Here is a 19,544-nt window from a genome sequence, read left to right on the forward strand (position 1 = left end):
TTTTGTTTATCGTAGACACAATGTTTGCAAAATTTAAACTCAAGATTACAATCATTTAACCCCTCAATGAGGTTCTTTTTCTTCATGGTTCTAAAACCCTTCTCACCAATGTGGCCAAATCTCATATGCCACAACATTATCTTTTCTACAAGAAGCTTTCCTTCCAATGTGTTTGCACCCTTAGGTACACATGCTACACTACCATGAAATTAATAACCACAATCTTCTTTACTGCTCATTCATATGGTGGGGATGAAGTGATAGCTACTCTCTTCTTTGAAATAGAAGAACTATTGTCATTTTTCTACCTGTCATTTTTCTTGTGTCTGTTGTTGGATCTATTGTGAACAACAAGAGCTTCCTTAGCCAAATCTAATGACTTTCTCCTCATCTCCTCAAATAACAACAAAGACACCACATCATCCATTTTGAAAGTGACTAAAGTACTTCCAAGAGCCATCACAAGATGGTCCCAAGAATCTGGCAAGGAACATAATAGGGTCATACATCGATCCTCCTCCTCTATCTTGACACCAGATGATGTCAACTATGCAATCAGTAAATTAAAAGCATTTAGATGATTTATAATAGATCCTCCTTCCTCCATTCTTAGAGAATACAATTTCTTCCTTAGGAACAACTTGTTCACCAAATATTTGGCGTGATACATAAACCCAAGCCATGTCCACAGACTGTTTGTGGTCTTCTCACCAAGAACATCCAGGAGAACTAAATTAGCTAGATAGAGTCTAATGAGACCCTTAGCTTTCTAATCCTTGAGATATCCCAATCTACTTGAGATATTGTTGTGGGTCTCACATCAAGTGAAGTCACCTCCCATAGATCACAATCTTCAAGCAAGTCTTCCATCTTAAGTTTCCACAACTTGAAATTACTGCCATTAAATTTCTCCACCTCCATTTTTCCATATGATGAACTAGCCATCTCAATTTGCAAATAAGATTTAGAATACTCTGCACAAAACTCCCACTCAACTTTATATTAGCTCAAAAAACCCTACCCAACAACTAGGATCAAAATTTGATCAAGCTCTGATACCACTTCTAAGGAAACTTAGGTGCAAAAATAAATTCCTACACTAATCTTTTAATGAAAGTATTGTGCAAATTCTTTTTAAAATCCTTACAATTATAGATTCAATATTAGGTAAACAATAATATTGCAGCTAACCATGAATATAGAAAATAGATAGATAAATAATAACACATAAACACAAAGATATGTCGGTGGGGAAAAACCTTTCGGTAAAATAACCCAACCCTCCAAAACATGCACAATGTATTATCTTCAACTCAAATGTTACAACACACTTACAGTGCAAGCTCTTTCAAGACACATAAGACTTATCCACTAGCAATCAACAATACACTACTCACACACTATCTACAACCATCAAAGTGCTTATATAATGCACTTTCCATTTTTAGGGCATCTTCCAAAGATAACTCTTACGTGTCATAGGAATCCGTCATAACTATTTCAGTCATGATTTCCTTACACACAATCAAATCTTCCAAAAATAGTTCTTACACATCATAAGAATCTGTCATAACCATTTTAGTCATGATTTCTTTACACACAATTAAATATTCCAAAGATAGCTCTTACACGTCATAGGAATCCATCATAACCATTTCAGTCATGATTTCCTTACACACAATTCAAGATGACGACACATGCAAGTGGAGTGACACATCAACATGCAACTAGACATGTACCCTCACACTTAATTACATTATTTGTAAAAAATACATTTACAAAAGAAATAATAAGAATAGGAATTATCCAAGGTTGAGACACCTTATTCCTAACACATCTCTCTATCCTCTATTATTCTCTAATTGATTCTACAATTCATTCCTTCTTCATAACTTCTAAGTCTCTACGAATGCTCTATTTTTTGCATGCAAACTTCTCTATACTTCTCCCTTAATCCCTTACACACACTTAAGAATTTTAGGGTTTTGTCCTCCTTAAGAAGACTGGAAGACTTAGGGTTTGGTATGAATTTACAGCCAAGATTCATCCATATTGCTACTTAAACCTTCCTATTTTATGATTGGATACATGTAATTACATAGGGAATTTTCATATAGATTCATCCTTATCTTCAAAATATCGTAATCTATCCTTAGGTCAACGAAAAAATGGTTTACATAGTTGTTTGTGTATATGAGCAATGTTAGTATGCTAATAGAAACCAAATTTAAATAAAGCTTCTACAAACTAAATAAAATTCATAAACTTCAAGATAGACTAAGATGAGCTCTCAATTGAAAATATGAGCCATTAATGGGCTCTCTCAATGAGAAGCTCTCTTGTTGAGTGTCTTTATCTAAATGGATAGGATGTATTCTCAATATGCTTCCAAAGGCTTCAATGGATGATTGTGGATTTTTGGTGTGGATAGATGGCTTTAGTATGGATTTGGCTCTCAAAATAGCATTATAAATTTACTTCATGGATTGTGTTATTTTGCAAAGGGGAAGGATCCAATTTATAGGGAAGAGGCTTGAGGGATTGAGGGCTAAGATGCAAGGATGGGAAAAAGCTCATGGAGGGCTCAGATTGCATGAGAGGAGAGCACATGGATTGTGCTTCCTTACAGCCAATCAAAGAGTGACACATGTCACATGGTGAGAGGATGGAGGAAAGGGGAAGGATGAGTCAACAAAGGAGGCTCAAGGGATAAAATCTTCATAAAGACCCTCATAATGGCTTGTAAGAGCAATAAAAGGGCTTGGAAGAGTCATTTATGGCCTAGTGGGCTTCATAAAGTTTTATGGTTGAGATATTTTGAGGGAGATGAGAGCAATTTCGACTTGGGCTTGATTAGGAGGGTTTTAAGCTTGCTTAGGATTGTGTAAATGATTAGAGGATGGATTAGGATGGTTTAGGATTCGCTTAGGGATAGGCAAGTGGATGACATTTAATGAGGGTGGGTGAAGGAGGAGATATTTGTTAACTTTGGCTTGAGTTAGCAAGTCTTAACCCATGTTTAGGGAATGTGACAAGGTTAGGAGGGGATTAGGATTAGGTTTAAAGATATCTTCTAGAAGAGTCTAGACTTTGGATGAGGATAAAGACTTTCTAGAATAGTTTAGAACTTCCTAGGATGAGGATGAAGACTTTCTAGAAGAGTCTAGAACTTTTTAGGATGAGGATAAATTAGATTTTTAGGAAATAAATAAAGTTTTATTTATTTCAAGGGTTTGGGTTGAGGAGATATTTATTAAAACTTTTTTAATAAACATGAGGATTAATATTTAATCTTAATTAAATATTTTGAGTTGGGATTAGGGGTAGGAAATGATGGGATTAGCCTTTAATTAAAATTAAAGAAGGATTAGAAGATTTTAGAAGAGGTTAGTGGTCTTAAGGAAATTGGCCAAGTTTTGCGCAAAAAATAAATTTTTTATTTATTTTGGGTTTTTTGGTCAATTTATTAATTAAATAATTAATAAATAAGGAAATAATGTTTAAATAAGATTTAAACATTTTTGGGAGGGATTCCTTAATTAAATATTTTTAATTAAGATAAAGGGATTTAATGGCATAAAAATTAATTAATTAATGACGATGTCATCAGGACTTTTTCAGAAACTAAAAATACTTTATTTTCTAAAGGTTTTTAGGTTTCTACAGTTTGTGCCATTGCAAACAAGTATTTCCAATCTATGTCACTCGATATATGAAGTCATTGATGCTCGACATGCATTTTATTCTTATCCTGATTCAACACCTGCACTGCTTGACATCCACTATTTACTCAGCTCTTGAATCACTTGACATGGTCTATCTGCTCGACACCTAAATGACTCAGCACATGAGTGACTTGACACTCATTATAGCTCAGCATGGATTACTAGTTCAACATGAACTAAATAAGTGACTTAAGTGTGTTGACACTCGTCAAAACCAATCTAAGATCAATAGTTGGCACATACAAAGAAAATGTTGCCTTGTGGACTTGTAACACCTAAAATTTCTCCACTACTATAATAATCTTTGATGTTTATAGTGTCTATTGCTCTGAAGTCTTTGCTATTAACCCAAAAATTCTCTTCCGTAGAAACTCACTTTATTGTTGTATAGCTTCTAGTTTATTTTGTAATATAAAAATATTTTATATTTAGGAACAAATCTTCTCCTATACTGTTCCAAAAAGTGTGTCATTGATCTTGTGAAAGATCATGCATAACTCTGACTAGTGTGTGAGTTCTCATCTATTTCTCTACTACTTCATCCTGCTGCCATCTTTTCTATAGTCTATCAAAAACATCTTTATGTATCTTCTTCTCTATTGCATTAGTAGCTAGTATTTGATTTGCAATCATTTCTACCATAGCCTCCTCAACTTTATTTCTATTATCATTATCTAGTGTGTCATATTTGACATATCTAAAACTAAATAATCCTACAAATCTTCTAAATTTTTCACATACCTCATCAATAGTCTTTATCTTCCTGATAGGTGGTCCTCTAACCAATCTCCTTCTAGTTTTGGGGCATTGGGCTCAGTATTCTCTACTACCTTCTTCTTTGTAGACTTCTTGGCACTAGAAGCTTCCCTGGCCCTTGGCTTATTTGGTGGTGGAGGTGTTACTATCATCTTCTTCTGTGCTCCTTGAGCCTTCTTGCTCATTGGCATGACAAAAACTAGGGATTTCCCTTTTTCACCTTCTTCTTCTTCCTCATCACCATTGTCTTGTTCTTCATCTTCACCAAGACTTTGTGTAATTTGCAATGGTTCCTTTCCATTTCCTAGTGTGCCTAGCTTTGCTTCTAGGTCTTCAATCATTTTCTTCCTTTTCTTCTCTTTGGAAGCTATCTTGATATTCATAGTTATTCTTTCTTTGGCTTCCTCATACCTACCAAAAGGTTCAGTGTCGACATATATCTCCTCCTTTAGTTGTGCCTCAATATTTGCACTCACTATGTCATTATCTACCTCATAATCAAAATTTGTAACCAAGCTTTCCTCGCCTTAACTGCCTATACAAAAGTGTTGTTTGTATCAACAAGAAAACATATGTCATTGTAATATATTGTGACCAATTCTTCATGAATCCTTATTTGTGGATTCATCCTTTTCTTAAATTCGTCAAAGTAAGCATTCATTACATTTTCAAAATTTTCTCCCACTTGAGTAATGCACTCATTAATCTACTTTGTCACTAGTTTTTCTTACTTCCATACAACATTATCAATACTACATACTAGGAAAGTATTTTTGGGTATAAAAGAAAATACAAACAATGAGGGATCGAAACTTATGCATTGAATTATTAGCTTTTCTTATTGATGATATGTTTTATGCAAGTTGTAATTTTTGTAGTTTGGAAAGATCATACTCATAATCTTTCGTCACAATCTTCCATGCTTGATCCACAACCATACAAGACATGCTATTCAATCTGCTTGACTAATATAATTTGTGAGCAATATATCTCACTGAAAATTTAATTAGTGGATCATAAATATTTTTAATGGATAGACCATGTCCATTCCACTCAGCTCTTATGTTTGCCTCAACTTCTTCACAAATTAGGCTTCACATGTTTTTCTTCTTATCTAGGGTTGGATAGCCTGTAACCATATGTATCAGTTTCTTTGTGATTTCTATTAGAGTAATAAGATATTACCTTATTAATTGAATTATTTTGATTTAACTACTAATTCACTTATTATCTCTAGTTTACTTAAGGTAAACTTTAGGCATATACTAATTAATACTTTTATTATTATTATCATGCAACCTAGCTTTTACCCTATTAGGGTTTTGATCTCCTTTTATAAGGATTGATCTCTTTGTAATTTATCTATTCACTTTTAATAATAGAAATATATCTTTTTGCTCATTAAGAATGTCTCATCTATGGATCTGACAATTCTTGCCTCCGTAGCTTTTTGCTTCTATTTCTATGATAGGTGTTTGCATGCAGGTGATTCTTGGGACTGTGGGGTTGATCTTTTATCAACTTCAACATGGTATCAGAGCTCCAGATCTTCATGCCCCTATTCAATTTATGAGAGATTTTTCTTGGCTTTCAAATTTGTGCTTTTTTCATTTTAGAGGGTTTTAGTTTTCAGAGTTATTTTGTATTGGATCTAGGGGGGTCATTTTTTCAATGTATTTTGAGCCTAAACGGACCTCACCATTGGATTCATAGCACCCCACAACCCCTATTTCCATATAAAATTTGTCCAATTTGGACATAGTTGAAATTTGAGGCAAAAAATTGCTCCCATATTTGAGCACGCTTCATGAGTTGATGATTTTTTTTTTTATTAAAAAAATAAATGAAAAAAAAAGGAAGAAAGCACTTTAAAAAAAAGAAAGGCATGTTTTTCCAAAAACAAAGTTTCAAAAAACACTTGTTTTTTTAATTTTTAAAAGCATGTGATGCTTGCATAATTGAAGGACATGCATATGTCAGCAAGGTACTGACGCATGTCAGTAAAATACTAACACATAGGTCTGACAGCCACATGTGTGATGTCATCAATCTTAGAGCCAAAATTTGACGACCTTCAAAGAGTCTCTTCTTTGATTTTTTTTTTTCCTAAAAGGTTGTCTGTGGTTTTTTGGTTGCATCTTGGTCATACCGAAGTATTTTTTGACAAATCTTATATCATCAGAAATCTCTTTCTAAGCCCATCATGATGGTGCAAGTTGTTTGGACTTTTAATGTTGTTTGGTTTCTTGTTTATGTAGCAAAATCTAGAAGTTCTATTTTTTACTCCGAGAGACATATCTTGAGTATCTGATCTTGGATTTGGGAATTATTTATATTATTGGAATGGTATTGATATCTCTTCATAGTAAAAATTGGTTTTTATCTAGATTATACTCTAGACACATTCTATTCTGTCTTTTGCATTTTTGCATTCTAGTGGATATCTTGGTTGTTTCAAGTCTGAGGATCAATTTCGTTGCTTTAGATGATTCATCATGGGTTGTACTATTTTTTGTATCAGACTTATGTCTCTTTTGCTATTTGTTGACATCCTTTTGTAGTATTTTTGTAAATGTACTAAGATAAAGTGTCACTCTATTGCATTTTGGGATCTTGCACATCTTTGTGTTTTGTTGTACTCACACTACATTATAAAGTGACTTGCAGGGTTATATGTCATCCATATTCACCATCTTCCTTTGTCAAGTGAATGTCCCTTCCATGACATGTACCATTATAGGTGTTTGTACTTCTTTTGCAGCCTCAATTTTCTTAGTTCTTCTTTCTGCAAGAGATATTACATTGAGTCTCAGTGTTCATGTCTTACCTCTCAACATTATAGGGGGGTTATGTTGGTTCTATTTATTTCTTGGTTCAATGGAGTGAGCTATGTATTTAGTATTTTATCCTATGTACTAGACGATTGCAGTGGCTAGATACCTATGCATTTCGGTGAGATGGATCATTTACCATATAGAAATTCTTTCATTCCTATTTTTGGAGGCCATGAAGATACATGTCATCTTACATTGATCAGCTCTTCAAACTTAGTCTTCTCTACTTGGTCATGTTCTATATAGTGGAGGTTCTTCAGATCAACAGTTTGATAGTGTTTGTAGTTTCATGCTTCAGTAGTGTTCTTCATGATCATCTTCTGTTTCCATCTTCTAGAACATTCTTTCCATCTCTTTTGGGAGAAGGGTTTTTCCCATGTGGTTTTCTCTATTTCTCCTCTTTATAAAGATTTGGTTGTGCTTGGGTACCTCATTAGGCCTTTTTGCTAAGACCCAATTTCATTTCAACAATAGTTTCTAGGTTTTTAGCTACTCCCTAAATTTATCTTAAGGGGGGTAGGGGGGTGTTAGAGTAATAAGATATTTCTCTATTAATTAAATGATTTTGATTTAGGGTCAGTGCAAGAAGTTGGGTCTCACTTTTGGCCAAAAAGTGGAAGTGTTTTTCCTGTTTTTGAAATATTTTGTCAATTGATGCCAAAATTTGAGCAATTTAGAGATTAAATATTTAAAAACTTCAAAAATAAAAATTGTAGTGCCTGGAATCTTCTTTTTGAAAATGTAATTTATTTGTATACCCATATGATAGATTTTTTTTTGGTATGGATCTTTAAAAACCACTTTTTCAAAATGTCTGTTTCAAGACCATACCACGCTCATGTACGGACACCATAATTTGACACAAATGAATGATTTTTTGTGAATCCTTTTAAATGGAGTTACCTGACACACCAAAGATTGATGAGAATATTTTTCTTGAATTTTTTAATGAATATTTTTTTTAATTAATTTTTAATTGGCTATAAAAGAAAATTTTAAAACCTCTTGTGTACGGACACCATAATTTGATCAAAATTTCACTTTTTTCAAAAAAAAAAGTTTTTAACTTCAAAAGAATTGAAAGTAGATTGATGACATATAAATTATTTAAGAAAAAATATAAAATAAAAAAGTTATTAAAGTTTTAGTGAACGTTGCTATTTCACATTTAGGTACTACCTTTGATTAAAAAATAATAATAATAAGTAAATGAAAACATAACTCTATAAAATTTATATTTTTAAAATCAAGACAGTGAGAGCTCTAATGGGTTTTTGTTTCGTAAAATAATTTGATCGGGAAGACCCTCTAAAAATTATGGCAAGGCATGAATTTGTCAGTTCAATGCCTTAGCCAAATCTTAAGAGGCCAAGGCATAGGCTTGGTCTCACCAAGCCTGTCCCAAACCAAAATCCATGACAGGAAAAAAATTTCCGCCTCATGTTGTAAGAAATGGGCACCCATTATTTGAATTTCAAAAAATGGGTACCCATTTTGAAAAGCTAAAAGCGGCATGTAAAATCCGCCAAAAACTTAAAAAATTGAATTTTTAAGAAACGTGTACCCATTTTTTACTTTTAAAAAATGGGTACCCATTTTTTATTTTTAAAAAATGGATGCCTGTTTCTTAAAAAGTTTTATTTTTATTTTTTTGAGAAAGGGGTACCCATTTTTTGAAAATAAAAAATGGGTACCCAATTTTCAGAAATAACGGGTGCCCATTTTTTAAATTTAGGGTCGAGCACCTGAACCAAAAATGGGTGCCTGTTTTTTAAAATCGGGTACCCATTTCTAAGAAGTTTCATTTTGCGGATTTGACTTCCCCAAAATTGCAACCCAACTTTGTGCATTCACCCTTTAATTATTAATTAAAATATTATCTCTAGTTTACTTAAGCTAAACTTTAGGCATATAATAATTATTTCTTTTATTAATTATTATCATGCAACCTAGCTTTTACCCTATTAGAATTTTGATCTCCTTTTATAAGGATTGATCTCTTTGTACAATTTATTCATTCACTTTTGATAATAGCAATCTCTCTTTTTGCTCATCAAGAATGTCTCATCTATGGATCAGACAATTCTTGCCTCCATAGCTTTTTGCTTCTCTTTTATGAAAAGTGTTTGCATGCAGGTGATTCTTGGGAGTCATGGGGTTGATCTTTCATCAACTTCAATAATTTCCACTAGTCCATTCTATAGCCAATACTTTCATGTCATGAATTCTACTAAAAATAACTTTAATCCACTCAATCTTGAAATTCTTCAGGAACTCTAGGGCATGGGTTAACCCTTTCCTCTCAACAATTTGAAAATTTTTCTTCAAGATTCTTTCATTACATAGCTTCTCATAAGCTTCCCTAATTTCATAATCTCCTACTTCTCCAACTTTGCACATATAACAACTTCTGACATCATGGATTATAATGACTTTAGGTGGTATCCAAGATAATGCACCCATTGAGTCTCCTTTCATAGCAATCTCTAGAATAACATGAAATTTAGGTGGAGGACAAGTGTCACTCTTCACCAGTTGAATTCTACTAACCTCTTGTCTCATTCCAATGGTTGATGAAGTTTCCATGATCGTAGTTAGGGTTTGGAAGTTCTTTCTTTTCTGGATACTCGACACAGTTTAGATTCTCCACTTGTTCAAGCTTCTTGATCATATTTCTCTTGAAATCTTTGTTGGTTGACCTAAAATTTCTAAATCGCTATGTTCTCTCAAAAATCTTAATGCAAGGTATGAAATAATGTCTTTGAAATTTGTTATATACCTCCTTTTGATCAATTTAGGGTCTCCATTAATGTTGTGTACTCAGGTAGGTGGAAGCTAGCTGTCTTAGTCAATGTTGATAACTTTCAACTAGGTCTTTATATTATAGCTCAGTCTCTTCCATATTATTCAGTTTCTATCATTCTATTTGGTCTCTACTATTCCTCTTCTGAAGTACTCGATTTATGTTGCAATGCTCGGTCAACACTGACAATTTTTATTGACACTCGACAACCTTTTAAAATTTGTTCTAGTTATGCATATTCACATTAGCAAATATGAACTTTTAGTACATTTATATATAAGGAACTAATTTATTATATATCAATTAAGTATACAATTCCACACATACAAGTCTCTTTCTTATTTTGAGATGACATGATCACCTTCTCCATTGAATTGGATGACCTCAACTCCATTATCTCCTCTATTTCCATGTTCTGCTCTCCTTTTCCATTTCTAATTCATTTGATTCCTAATTTTCTCAATCTCTACTTTGCCTTTGCCTTTGTCCTTTGTCTAATTTTTTGAATGTACTTGAGTAATGCAATTCTTTCTTTGATGTCCAAACTTGTGACATTTGGAACATGCATTATTAGGTGCATAATTCTTTCTCTAATTTGTTTAGTAAGGTTTTTTTCGTGATCTACATTCATATGATCTATGCCCATATTTTTGATAGTTGTAGCAATATCCTTCAAATTTAGGTGTAGCAAGTGTATTCCTCAATCTTGACCTACACTCATGTATTTGATGTCCTTGTTTTTTGTAGTAAAAATAGTAACCAGTAAACTTAGGTTTAGAATTTTGCATACCACATTTTTTTTGACAGATATTTACAGTATGACGAAGTTTTCCATAGTGATAACATGTTGGTTTGTCTTTGGACTTTGCATTCCTCAATTCTCCATTCCGAGATGATTATCCTTTCTTAGTGCATGAATGTCCTAATCAATTAGAATAACTTGATGACTTCATAAGTTATTCATAGTACTTCATTGCTTCCTTTGGTTTACTAAATCTCTCCATAGATTCCTTCTCATTTTTTAGTTTATTCTTCGGTATGTCATTTTTTGATTTGAGATTTGTAATTTCCACATCCTTGTGATTCAATTCTTGATTTGCAATCATTGGTTGGTTCATCGTGTCTAGTTGAGTATTAGTGAGCTTTTGTACATCTGATATCCTTTCAAGTTTGGTAGTCATCACCCTTGTCTTCTTTAGCCATAGTCATGTCTTCTTCATCTTTCTTTCTTTGTTTGGTCACTTCACATAGTCTTACTAATTGGATTTCATGCACTCTTTTCAGTTCTCTCACTTCCTTATTTAGTAATTTGTTCTTGTCAAGAAGATCAATAGATTCTTTGTCATTTGGATCGATTGATTCAAACGGTCCTTTAGTCTCAACTTCTTCATAGGAAAATTGTTTTACCTGGATGGAAATTTCCTTTCTCCTTTTTAGGGAATCCTTCAGATCTTATCTTGCCTTCTCAAATTTTTGTAGTGTGAGCTAGATATCAATCACCTGATTGTTAGTAACACTATCTAGTTTATAAGCCTCCATCTCCAAGATCTAATCTCCAAGCTATTAAGATTCTCTAAGAGAACCAATGCTTGTGCATGTAAAATTTATAATGTAATCCATTGTAACATATAAATATGATCAATCACGTGCATGAAAATAAAACACATAACACAATATTTGGTATTGATAAACCCTCTAAGGTGAAGGTAAAACTAGGGTGGGTATGATAACCACAAATATTCACTACTACAGTAATAAAGTTAACCAGTTAAGGTTACAATGTTTGACCATAAAATATGATCTACCCTATGAGGATTATGCCTTTTTAAAGGCTTAAGAGACTGTTAGGTCTCACCTTGTTAGAGGATTTACACTTACAACTAAGTAAGGAATCTGTTAGGAGATTTACATAGATTTATCAAGACCACTCTGTTAAGAGATTTACCTTGATTCAAGTCTGTTAAAAATGATTCAGTAGTTGACTCTTAGTTTTATCTGTAAACTAATTTCAAGTCTTCTCCTTGTTAATTGATCCTCTCCTCTAATTTGATATCACTTGCCTTTCCCTTTCACTTCATTGCCATGACTAGGTCACTTGCTCTGTTAGATGATAGAAAAACCCGTCACTTACTTTTGATCTATTATTTACTTCTTGTTCTCGTGCACACACCTCTCTTGCTTTTCTCTTACTTTGCATGCTTATGATCTAGGTTAAGATCATCTCTATTTAAAGTGATTCATAAGCTATTTTCTAAATGGTTTCATTCTTTTCCTTTTCATCCTGATTGTTGAACACATAACATAGGGATCTATGATCCACGTCATGCAAATGTTCTATAACAACCTCTTTAAGTATTAAATATTTTGTAGCAACCTCTTCAAAATTTAAATATTCCTTCCAAGTCGGCCTGATAATCATTTTGCCTCAAACTTTGTTCCATTCCTAACTTTTATGTAAACTCTGCATTACTTGGTCTTTACTATTTCCTAATGTTTGACATTGTTGTTGCTCAATCTATATTACCCTTCTGATGCTTGATATATATTGTTCTCAATACATACTATATAACTCGACACTTGTCTACTTGGAATTTGCTCAGTCATTGATGACTTTCTTAGTCACTAATGAGCTTGGCTCATATAGAAAATACTTTGTGACTAAAAATTTAATCAACTCCTATAGAGCTCGGTACATACTTGCTTATATACATGCCTCAGGATATATAGAGTAGCTCGGTCGTAGTGATGACCGTCTAACTTTGCCTTGTAAGTGATTAAGTGGCTGACACTGATAGACAATAATGGTTAGAGATACCAGCACTTTCAAGTTTATTTTGAGACACTTTAATTATGTAGTGTTTTTACTTGTTCAGTAAAGTCAATCATATTATGAGGATGTAGATAGATAGATAGAAAGACATACACACAGACATGCTTACACATTTAATTTAAAACTTTTTGACTTTCTCAATATATACTATATAAATATTACTAGTAATAATATTTGTCAAACAAATTATTATAACTTTAATATTTTACTAAAAATATTGTAACATATAGATAAATTCTTTAAAAAGGTATTTTATATTCTAAAAGTTTTTCATTTCATATTTAAAATAGAAATTTTATCTTTCTATGTTGTAATTATTTTAATTTTATATTTCATATCTAAATTGTATATATTTCGTTACCTTCTAAGCTCACTAGGCAATATACTATTGTAATCTCTTATTCATAATCAATGATTAATGTTTTCTAATTCAACCAATCAAATGCAAGAGTTATTAATTTTATTTTTATTTTTATTTTTTTCTAATTTTATATGTGAGAATTTGAAGTTTTAAAATCATAAAAATGATTTTATTGGTTCATTTATTTGGGGTCTATAGGAACAAATTTCTATGGCTACATTTTAGGATACCTATTTATATAAAAATATGAAACATAAAAAAATATATACAATAAATTATCAATTTCACTAAATAATTTGAATAATAATTTTCTTTTTATTAAAAATATTATTTTCCATTTTTATATACATGTACTTTAAATAATGATAAATCTTTTAATTTTTTAAATAGAAACTATTTAACTATGTTGAATTATAACAATTTATATTTTTAAACTAATCTTATTTTGTATGAAGAATTTTATCATATTTATTATTAGTACTTGTGGGTAGGGTAAGTAATATTGTCATACTTTTTAGATTTTATGTTTTAACTAGCAATTATTTTTTTTTGGTTTCTATGACTTAAAAATTAATTGATTTTAATTTTTTTTTATCGAACTAAAATGTTGCATAGCATAGATGCATGATTGTTAATATTACAATTTTAATAAATTATTTTTTGGTTGAATTATTTACCATTTTGATTGTAAAACTAATAATTTTTAAGAGTTGGCTTAAAATGTTGCATAGCATAGATGCATGATTGTTAATATTACAATTTTAATAAATTATTTTTTGGTTGAATTATTTACCATTTTGATTGTAAAACTAATAATTTTTAAGAGTTGGCTTAAAGTGAATATGATTCATTAATGTTTAATATTTTTAATGTAAATGATTTTGTTTAATTTTTTATATTTTAATATTGTATTTTTTTATAATATAATATTTGTCATTCAATTAAAAATATTAAAAAGATATTTTTGTATATTGTATAATAGTTTAAGAAATACTATTATATATTATCATTATAAAAATATTATTATTTTTTATATTTTAATATATTTCTAATATAATATTATTATATGACATATATACAATAGAACATTTATATTAATAATTATATTTGTAAATAAAATTATAATTATAATTATAATTAATATAACTATAATTATCTAATATTTTGATTAATAATTTTTTATAAACTATAATAAAATTATTAAATTAAAATTATATTTATATAAAAACTAAAGGCAAGTACTAAGCTACTAGGTAGCACTTGTTATTCATTATTCTCTACATATTATTCATCAAATATTACACAATCTTTCCATTTCTACTCATATTACAACCTTAAAATCTTATAGATTTTATAAAATTGACACGTCATATATATATATATATATATATATATATATATATATATATATATAAGTTTTAAGAAGTTGTTATAGATAAACATTTAATATAATTATCAAATTATTTTATTTTAAAATACAAATTTATTTAGAGTATTTTTAACGATATAATATATTTAGTTTTTAGTTTTAAACAATATTTTCAATTTATAGAATAGTTTTAAATGTTACAATAATCTGTTAATTTTTGTCAATTTATACTTATTAATAGATTATCTTAATAAATAATATATGTAATTTTTTTTCTATTCTTAAATAAATAAATTCTTATTATTTATTTTTTCCAAATTTCTTCATAAAATATTTATTAAATAATTTATAATTATGTTTTAAAAAAAAGTAATCTATTTTTACAATTAGAAATTATTTGATCTAATTATCTATTTTATATAATTTATTATAGTGTTTTCATCTTTCATTTACTCTTTCCAAAACATACAAGTTTCTTGTCTTCTTATTTTGTTATATTAAATCTTTATGCAAATCGACATATCAAGCTTACTCATTATATGTTTATTCTTTTATGAACTTTATTTCTTTATACTTAATTTATAGTATTATCTTCTTACTTATTTCAATCTTTAAATTTTTATCATATTTCTATCTTTCAATATTTCTAAAGAAATCTTATCCTCGCTTATTTTTCACCTCAACATTATAATTCCACTAAAATTATTCTATTCACTAGTTGTTTTATATAATTAAACTAAGGCAAATAGGAGCCACTTTGTCGCGCTTGTTTAAATGGTAAAAATCCCCTATCTAATTTCTTTCATTTTCTATTTCCTCAGTCTCCTATGATGCAGGATTCATGAAACATCTCTAAACATACTATTCTCAAATTCAATACCTATCATTTCACATAAAAGACTTTTTTGTGAAGTCTTCTATAATTTTTACCTTTATCATTCTATTTTAAACACCCGTGTGTTCGGCTGGCAAAGTTCAACACTATCATCTTCACCCTTGGCTTTAAAGAAACAAATGCACTGAATTTTTTTATCTATTAAACTTCTTTTTGTGCTTTACCATGTTTCTATTATGATTACACAGTCTGTACAAACTGACCAAATAAAAGAAATATGCTAAAACTAAAAATATTCGATTTTGATTATATTAAAATGGTTAGTTCGGAATAGATTTGGCAACCAACATTTAAAAGAACTTGGGAATACAGCTTGACTACTCCTCTGAATTAGCCAAATTTTTCATAAAAGAAGAAATTCAATATGAATAGATTCATTGGAAACAGATGGTACAATGGATGTCTGCGCTCTTTTTGTTATGTGGATCGTTTCTACGCTTCACGTGAACAAGTTAGAGTGGCTAAGACATTTTTTGATCTGGTAAATCACGTACCAAGCTTCTTATCATTATGAAATAATAATAAGAAACCAATTAAAATAACCTTTTGACAGTTTCATGAGTTAGTGGTAACCTCTTCTCTTATGTTATGTTATTGCAGGTTTACGATGAGATGAAGATGAAGGCAAGAAATGCAGTTATCACTCTGGTATACGTTTTATCAAATGGGTTAATTCTCTTCATAATGATATAAAATTGAAAAGTTGTAGTGAAGAATTAAATTTCTCATATATTAATCTAGAATCAAAATCAAACCTTAATGTATGATAGTTAATTCTTAAACAGATACAAACCCTTATTCCTATATTAAAATTCCTATGCTAAAAGTTGATATAAAATGGCTCTTTCAGATAAAGAGTGAACGAGAAGGAAGGGAAATTGATCGGTCTCTAATAAAAAATGTTGTGAGCATTTTTGCGAGGGCTGGGGTGGCTCAGGATGACGATTTCTATGTAATGGAGTTTGAATCACAATTGTTAGAAGAGTCGGCATCGCATTATTCTACGATGGCTGCATCATGGATTAATACAGAATATTCTTGCACAGAGTATTTGTTGAAGGTAATCGTGGTTTGAAAACACATCAGAGTCTCACAGTTTATATTGAAGGATATTGATTTTGGACAAAATTAATGTTGTATTTGTTGTTGGTGATAGTTTTATTTATTTATTTATGTAAAGATTACTGACATTTGTATTGGGCATTGATAATTTGAGCAATTGGTGCATTATCATGATATAGAGATGATGAACAAGAAAGATAATATGTTGTCATTTAATTTTTATATAATTGAACTCAGAAATGACATGCAACAGATCTAACAGCTCAAATGTTTTTAAGTATTTCTGATACGTATTCTCTTGTACCAAAGGTTGAGGAATGTTTGCAACTGGAGAAGGATAGAGTTTTGAATTATTTGCATCCGAGTAGTGAGAGGAAGTTGCTAAATGTGAGCATATATATATATATATATATATATATATATATATATATATATATATATATATATATTTATACACTATTATTGAACATAGGAAGATTAGTTATAATATCGTTCTTATGGCAGAAAATAGAAAATGAATTACTGAGTCATTACAAGGAGCAAATTTTGGAGAAGGATTCAGGTCCCTGGGAGCTGCTTAGGACTGAAAAGGTATGGATTTTGTAGGGCCCATTTGCCGTTGCACCAAAAGCCATGACTTTTAGTGAACATGGAACACCACATAATTAACCACCTGTGGGCAGGGGAGCGCATCGCATCACCCAACAATCTCCCCCTCAACGCGCATACCAGGTGCTTACGCGGATCGGGAAGGTACCGGAGAGATTTGAACCCATGACCAAGCCAAAACCAGGCTCTGATACCAATTGTGGGGCCCATTTGCCATTGCACCAAAAGCCATGACTGTTAGTGAACATGGAACACCACATAATTAACCACCTGTGGGCAGGGGAGCGTGTCGCATCACCCAACAGATTTGACTCAGCACCAGAAACTAACTGGTTTGTCAGGATAGGACATATTTTTTGGTTTATGATTCCCATGTATAATTAACAGTGTTCATAATTGGGTTTCTATTACAGAAAGAAGATCTTTCAAGAATGTTTAGACTGTTTGATAAAATATACCAAGGCTTGGATCCAATTGCAAATACCTTCAACCAGGTTCCTCCCTTTCGTAAACATGTTTTGGGACTGCCTATTTTTACATATAGACATAAAGTTTAGTGCAAAGATTTTCTAACTGGCTTGTTTTTGTTTTGTAGTTTGTTATTGCAGAAGGAACAACACTAGTTAGATAGGCAGAGGATGTAGCAGCAAATATTGTAATGTTTCTTGCTACGATATCCAATTGAGGTTTCCATTCTAGTTAAAGATCAAATTTGTATTAGCTAGTTGGAACACTAATTTCCAATTCTTTGACATGCATGTTTTTATAGCAAGGGAGAAGGAATACCACTGAAACTCAGGACCAGGTAAAGTCAAGCCCTTCCTCATTTTGTTCACCACATTGTCATTATTGTTGTCGATTGTCGTTGTTTGTTTGTTATTAAAGAGCTATAGTCTTTTCCAATTTATCTTTCAATTATATGGGAAATTAAAATTATGAACTGAATACCTGTTTTCTTAATAGCATCCAATTAGCCACATAATCAAGTAGAATCTTACATTTCAATTTAGATTATAAATTAGAGTTATGCAATAATATGATAAGGAAAATGATGTTTCAATTTCTAATTGTTTTTTAAATTAAGAAGCAGCCAAAATGGGGGCTGGTTCATAACAGAAAAGAGCAACTGTTCGAAGATCAGTTGGTATTTACTGCCACAACATTACCTAACCCCCTTTCAAAATTTCAAAAAACCACCCATAACCATAACAGTCAAGTAAATACTACCATGCATTGAGAGTCTTAATAGTATACAAAACCATGGTCATAAACCATGGTCATCAAACAAATATTGGCCCTACTATCAGTCCAGAGATAAAAACCAAAAGGGGCACGAAGGCTCAGAGTATAACTAAGAAACATAATAAACAAAATAAAACATAACCACACCAACATGTGATTGCTCGGATTTTTGAGCAGCAGGCAAAGCTAGACCTTAGCTAGGAAGCCATATAGGGCATTGTTTGTCTTCACCACCTTATCATTCGTCCCTCGGTCTTTGTTGGTTTGCATAAGGTAGAGCATAGTGGCCATTGAGTACCTCATGCGGACTGAGAAATTAGCAACCCTATCGAACTTGCCCTCGAGATCCTCATTTTGTTTAACTAACTTTGTAATTGACTTTTCCAGTTTCTCCACCACCTGGTTCCCCTATTTTGTGTTCTCATTTTTAGTTCTTTTTGCTGAGTGTTGTCTCCCCTCTACTCATCCTTAGCCTCCTATTCATTCTTGTTTTTTTTTGCCTAGCCTTGGCTACTCAAAGGGCCTATCTTAACCAGTGAGGTGGTCATGCCATGCTCGACATTCTCAAACTTTCTAAAATTTGGAGTAATAGTTTTAAACATGTTTGAAACCTTGGAGGGGAAAAGTGCTAGCTTCCTTTGTATCTTTGATTTTATTCTCATTTTTTATTTCTTCTTCTTCTTGTTCCCCGTAGTTCCTTTTAGTGGCCTTACGGTTGGGACAAGGCCTAGAATTTTTCTTGGAGCTTTCTAGTTTAGGTATGGCAGGATTGGTTGAGGGTATTTTCTCTCTCGGCCTCTTTCTCAACCAGTTTATGTCCTTACTTATGGTTCCATTTTTTCAACATCCAAGACTTCAATTTTGTCTTCCTTAATTTTCCTAGCCATAGCCATGGGGCCCTCTTTGGAGATGGGTTTAGAAGGTGAAGATGAGCTCTGGGTAGTTATTTTCAGAGGAGAAGGGCTAATGCTCAGAATTTTAGGGTGGAGTCCTTTTATAAAATTTAAACAGATGGAACATCAAGGTTTGATGGTAGATAGTGTAATTTTTTCACTCCT

The 19,544-nt window shown here is 31.4% G+C and overlaps 1 protein-coding gene across 1 annotated transcript in view; it reads left to right on the forward strand.

The window, feature by feature from the left end:
* Positions 1–15,937: 15,937 nt before the first annotated feature.
* Positions 15,938–19,544, forward strand: part of LOC149531394 (cullin-1-like) — a 70,911-nt gene continuing 67,304 nt past the window's right edge. Inside the window, exons 1-5 of the mRNA XM_089808335.1 lie at positions 15,938–16,054; positions 16,174–16,221; positions 16,424–16,633; positions 16,945–17,022; positions 17,140–17,226. Coding sequence (XP_089664461.1) covers positions 15,938–16,054; positions 16,174–16,221; positions 16,424–16,633; positions 16,945–17,022; positions 17,140–17,226 — 540 coding nt within the window. The remainder of the gene's footprint in view (positions 16,055–16,173; positions 16,222–16,423; positions 16,634–16,944; positions 17,023–17,139; positions 17,227–19,544) is intronic.

Source organism: Cupressus sempervirens, chromosome 11, assembly GCF_028749045.1.
Source record: "Cupressus sempervirens isolate cs-2001-9-10 chromosome 11, ASM2874904v1, whole genome shotgun sequence".
NCBI classification, from domain to species: Eukaryota; Viridiplantae; Streptophyta; class Pinopsida; order Cupressales; family Cupressaceae; genus Cupressus; species Cupressus sempervirens.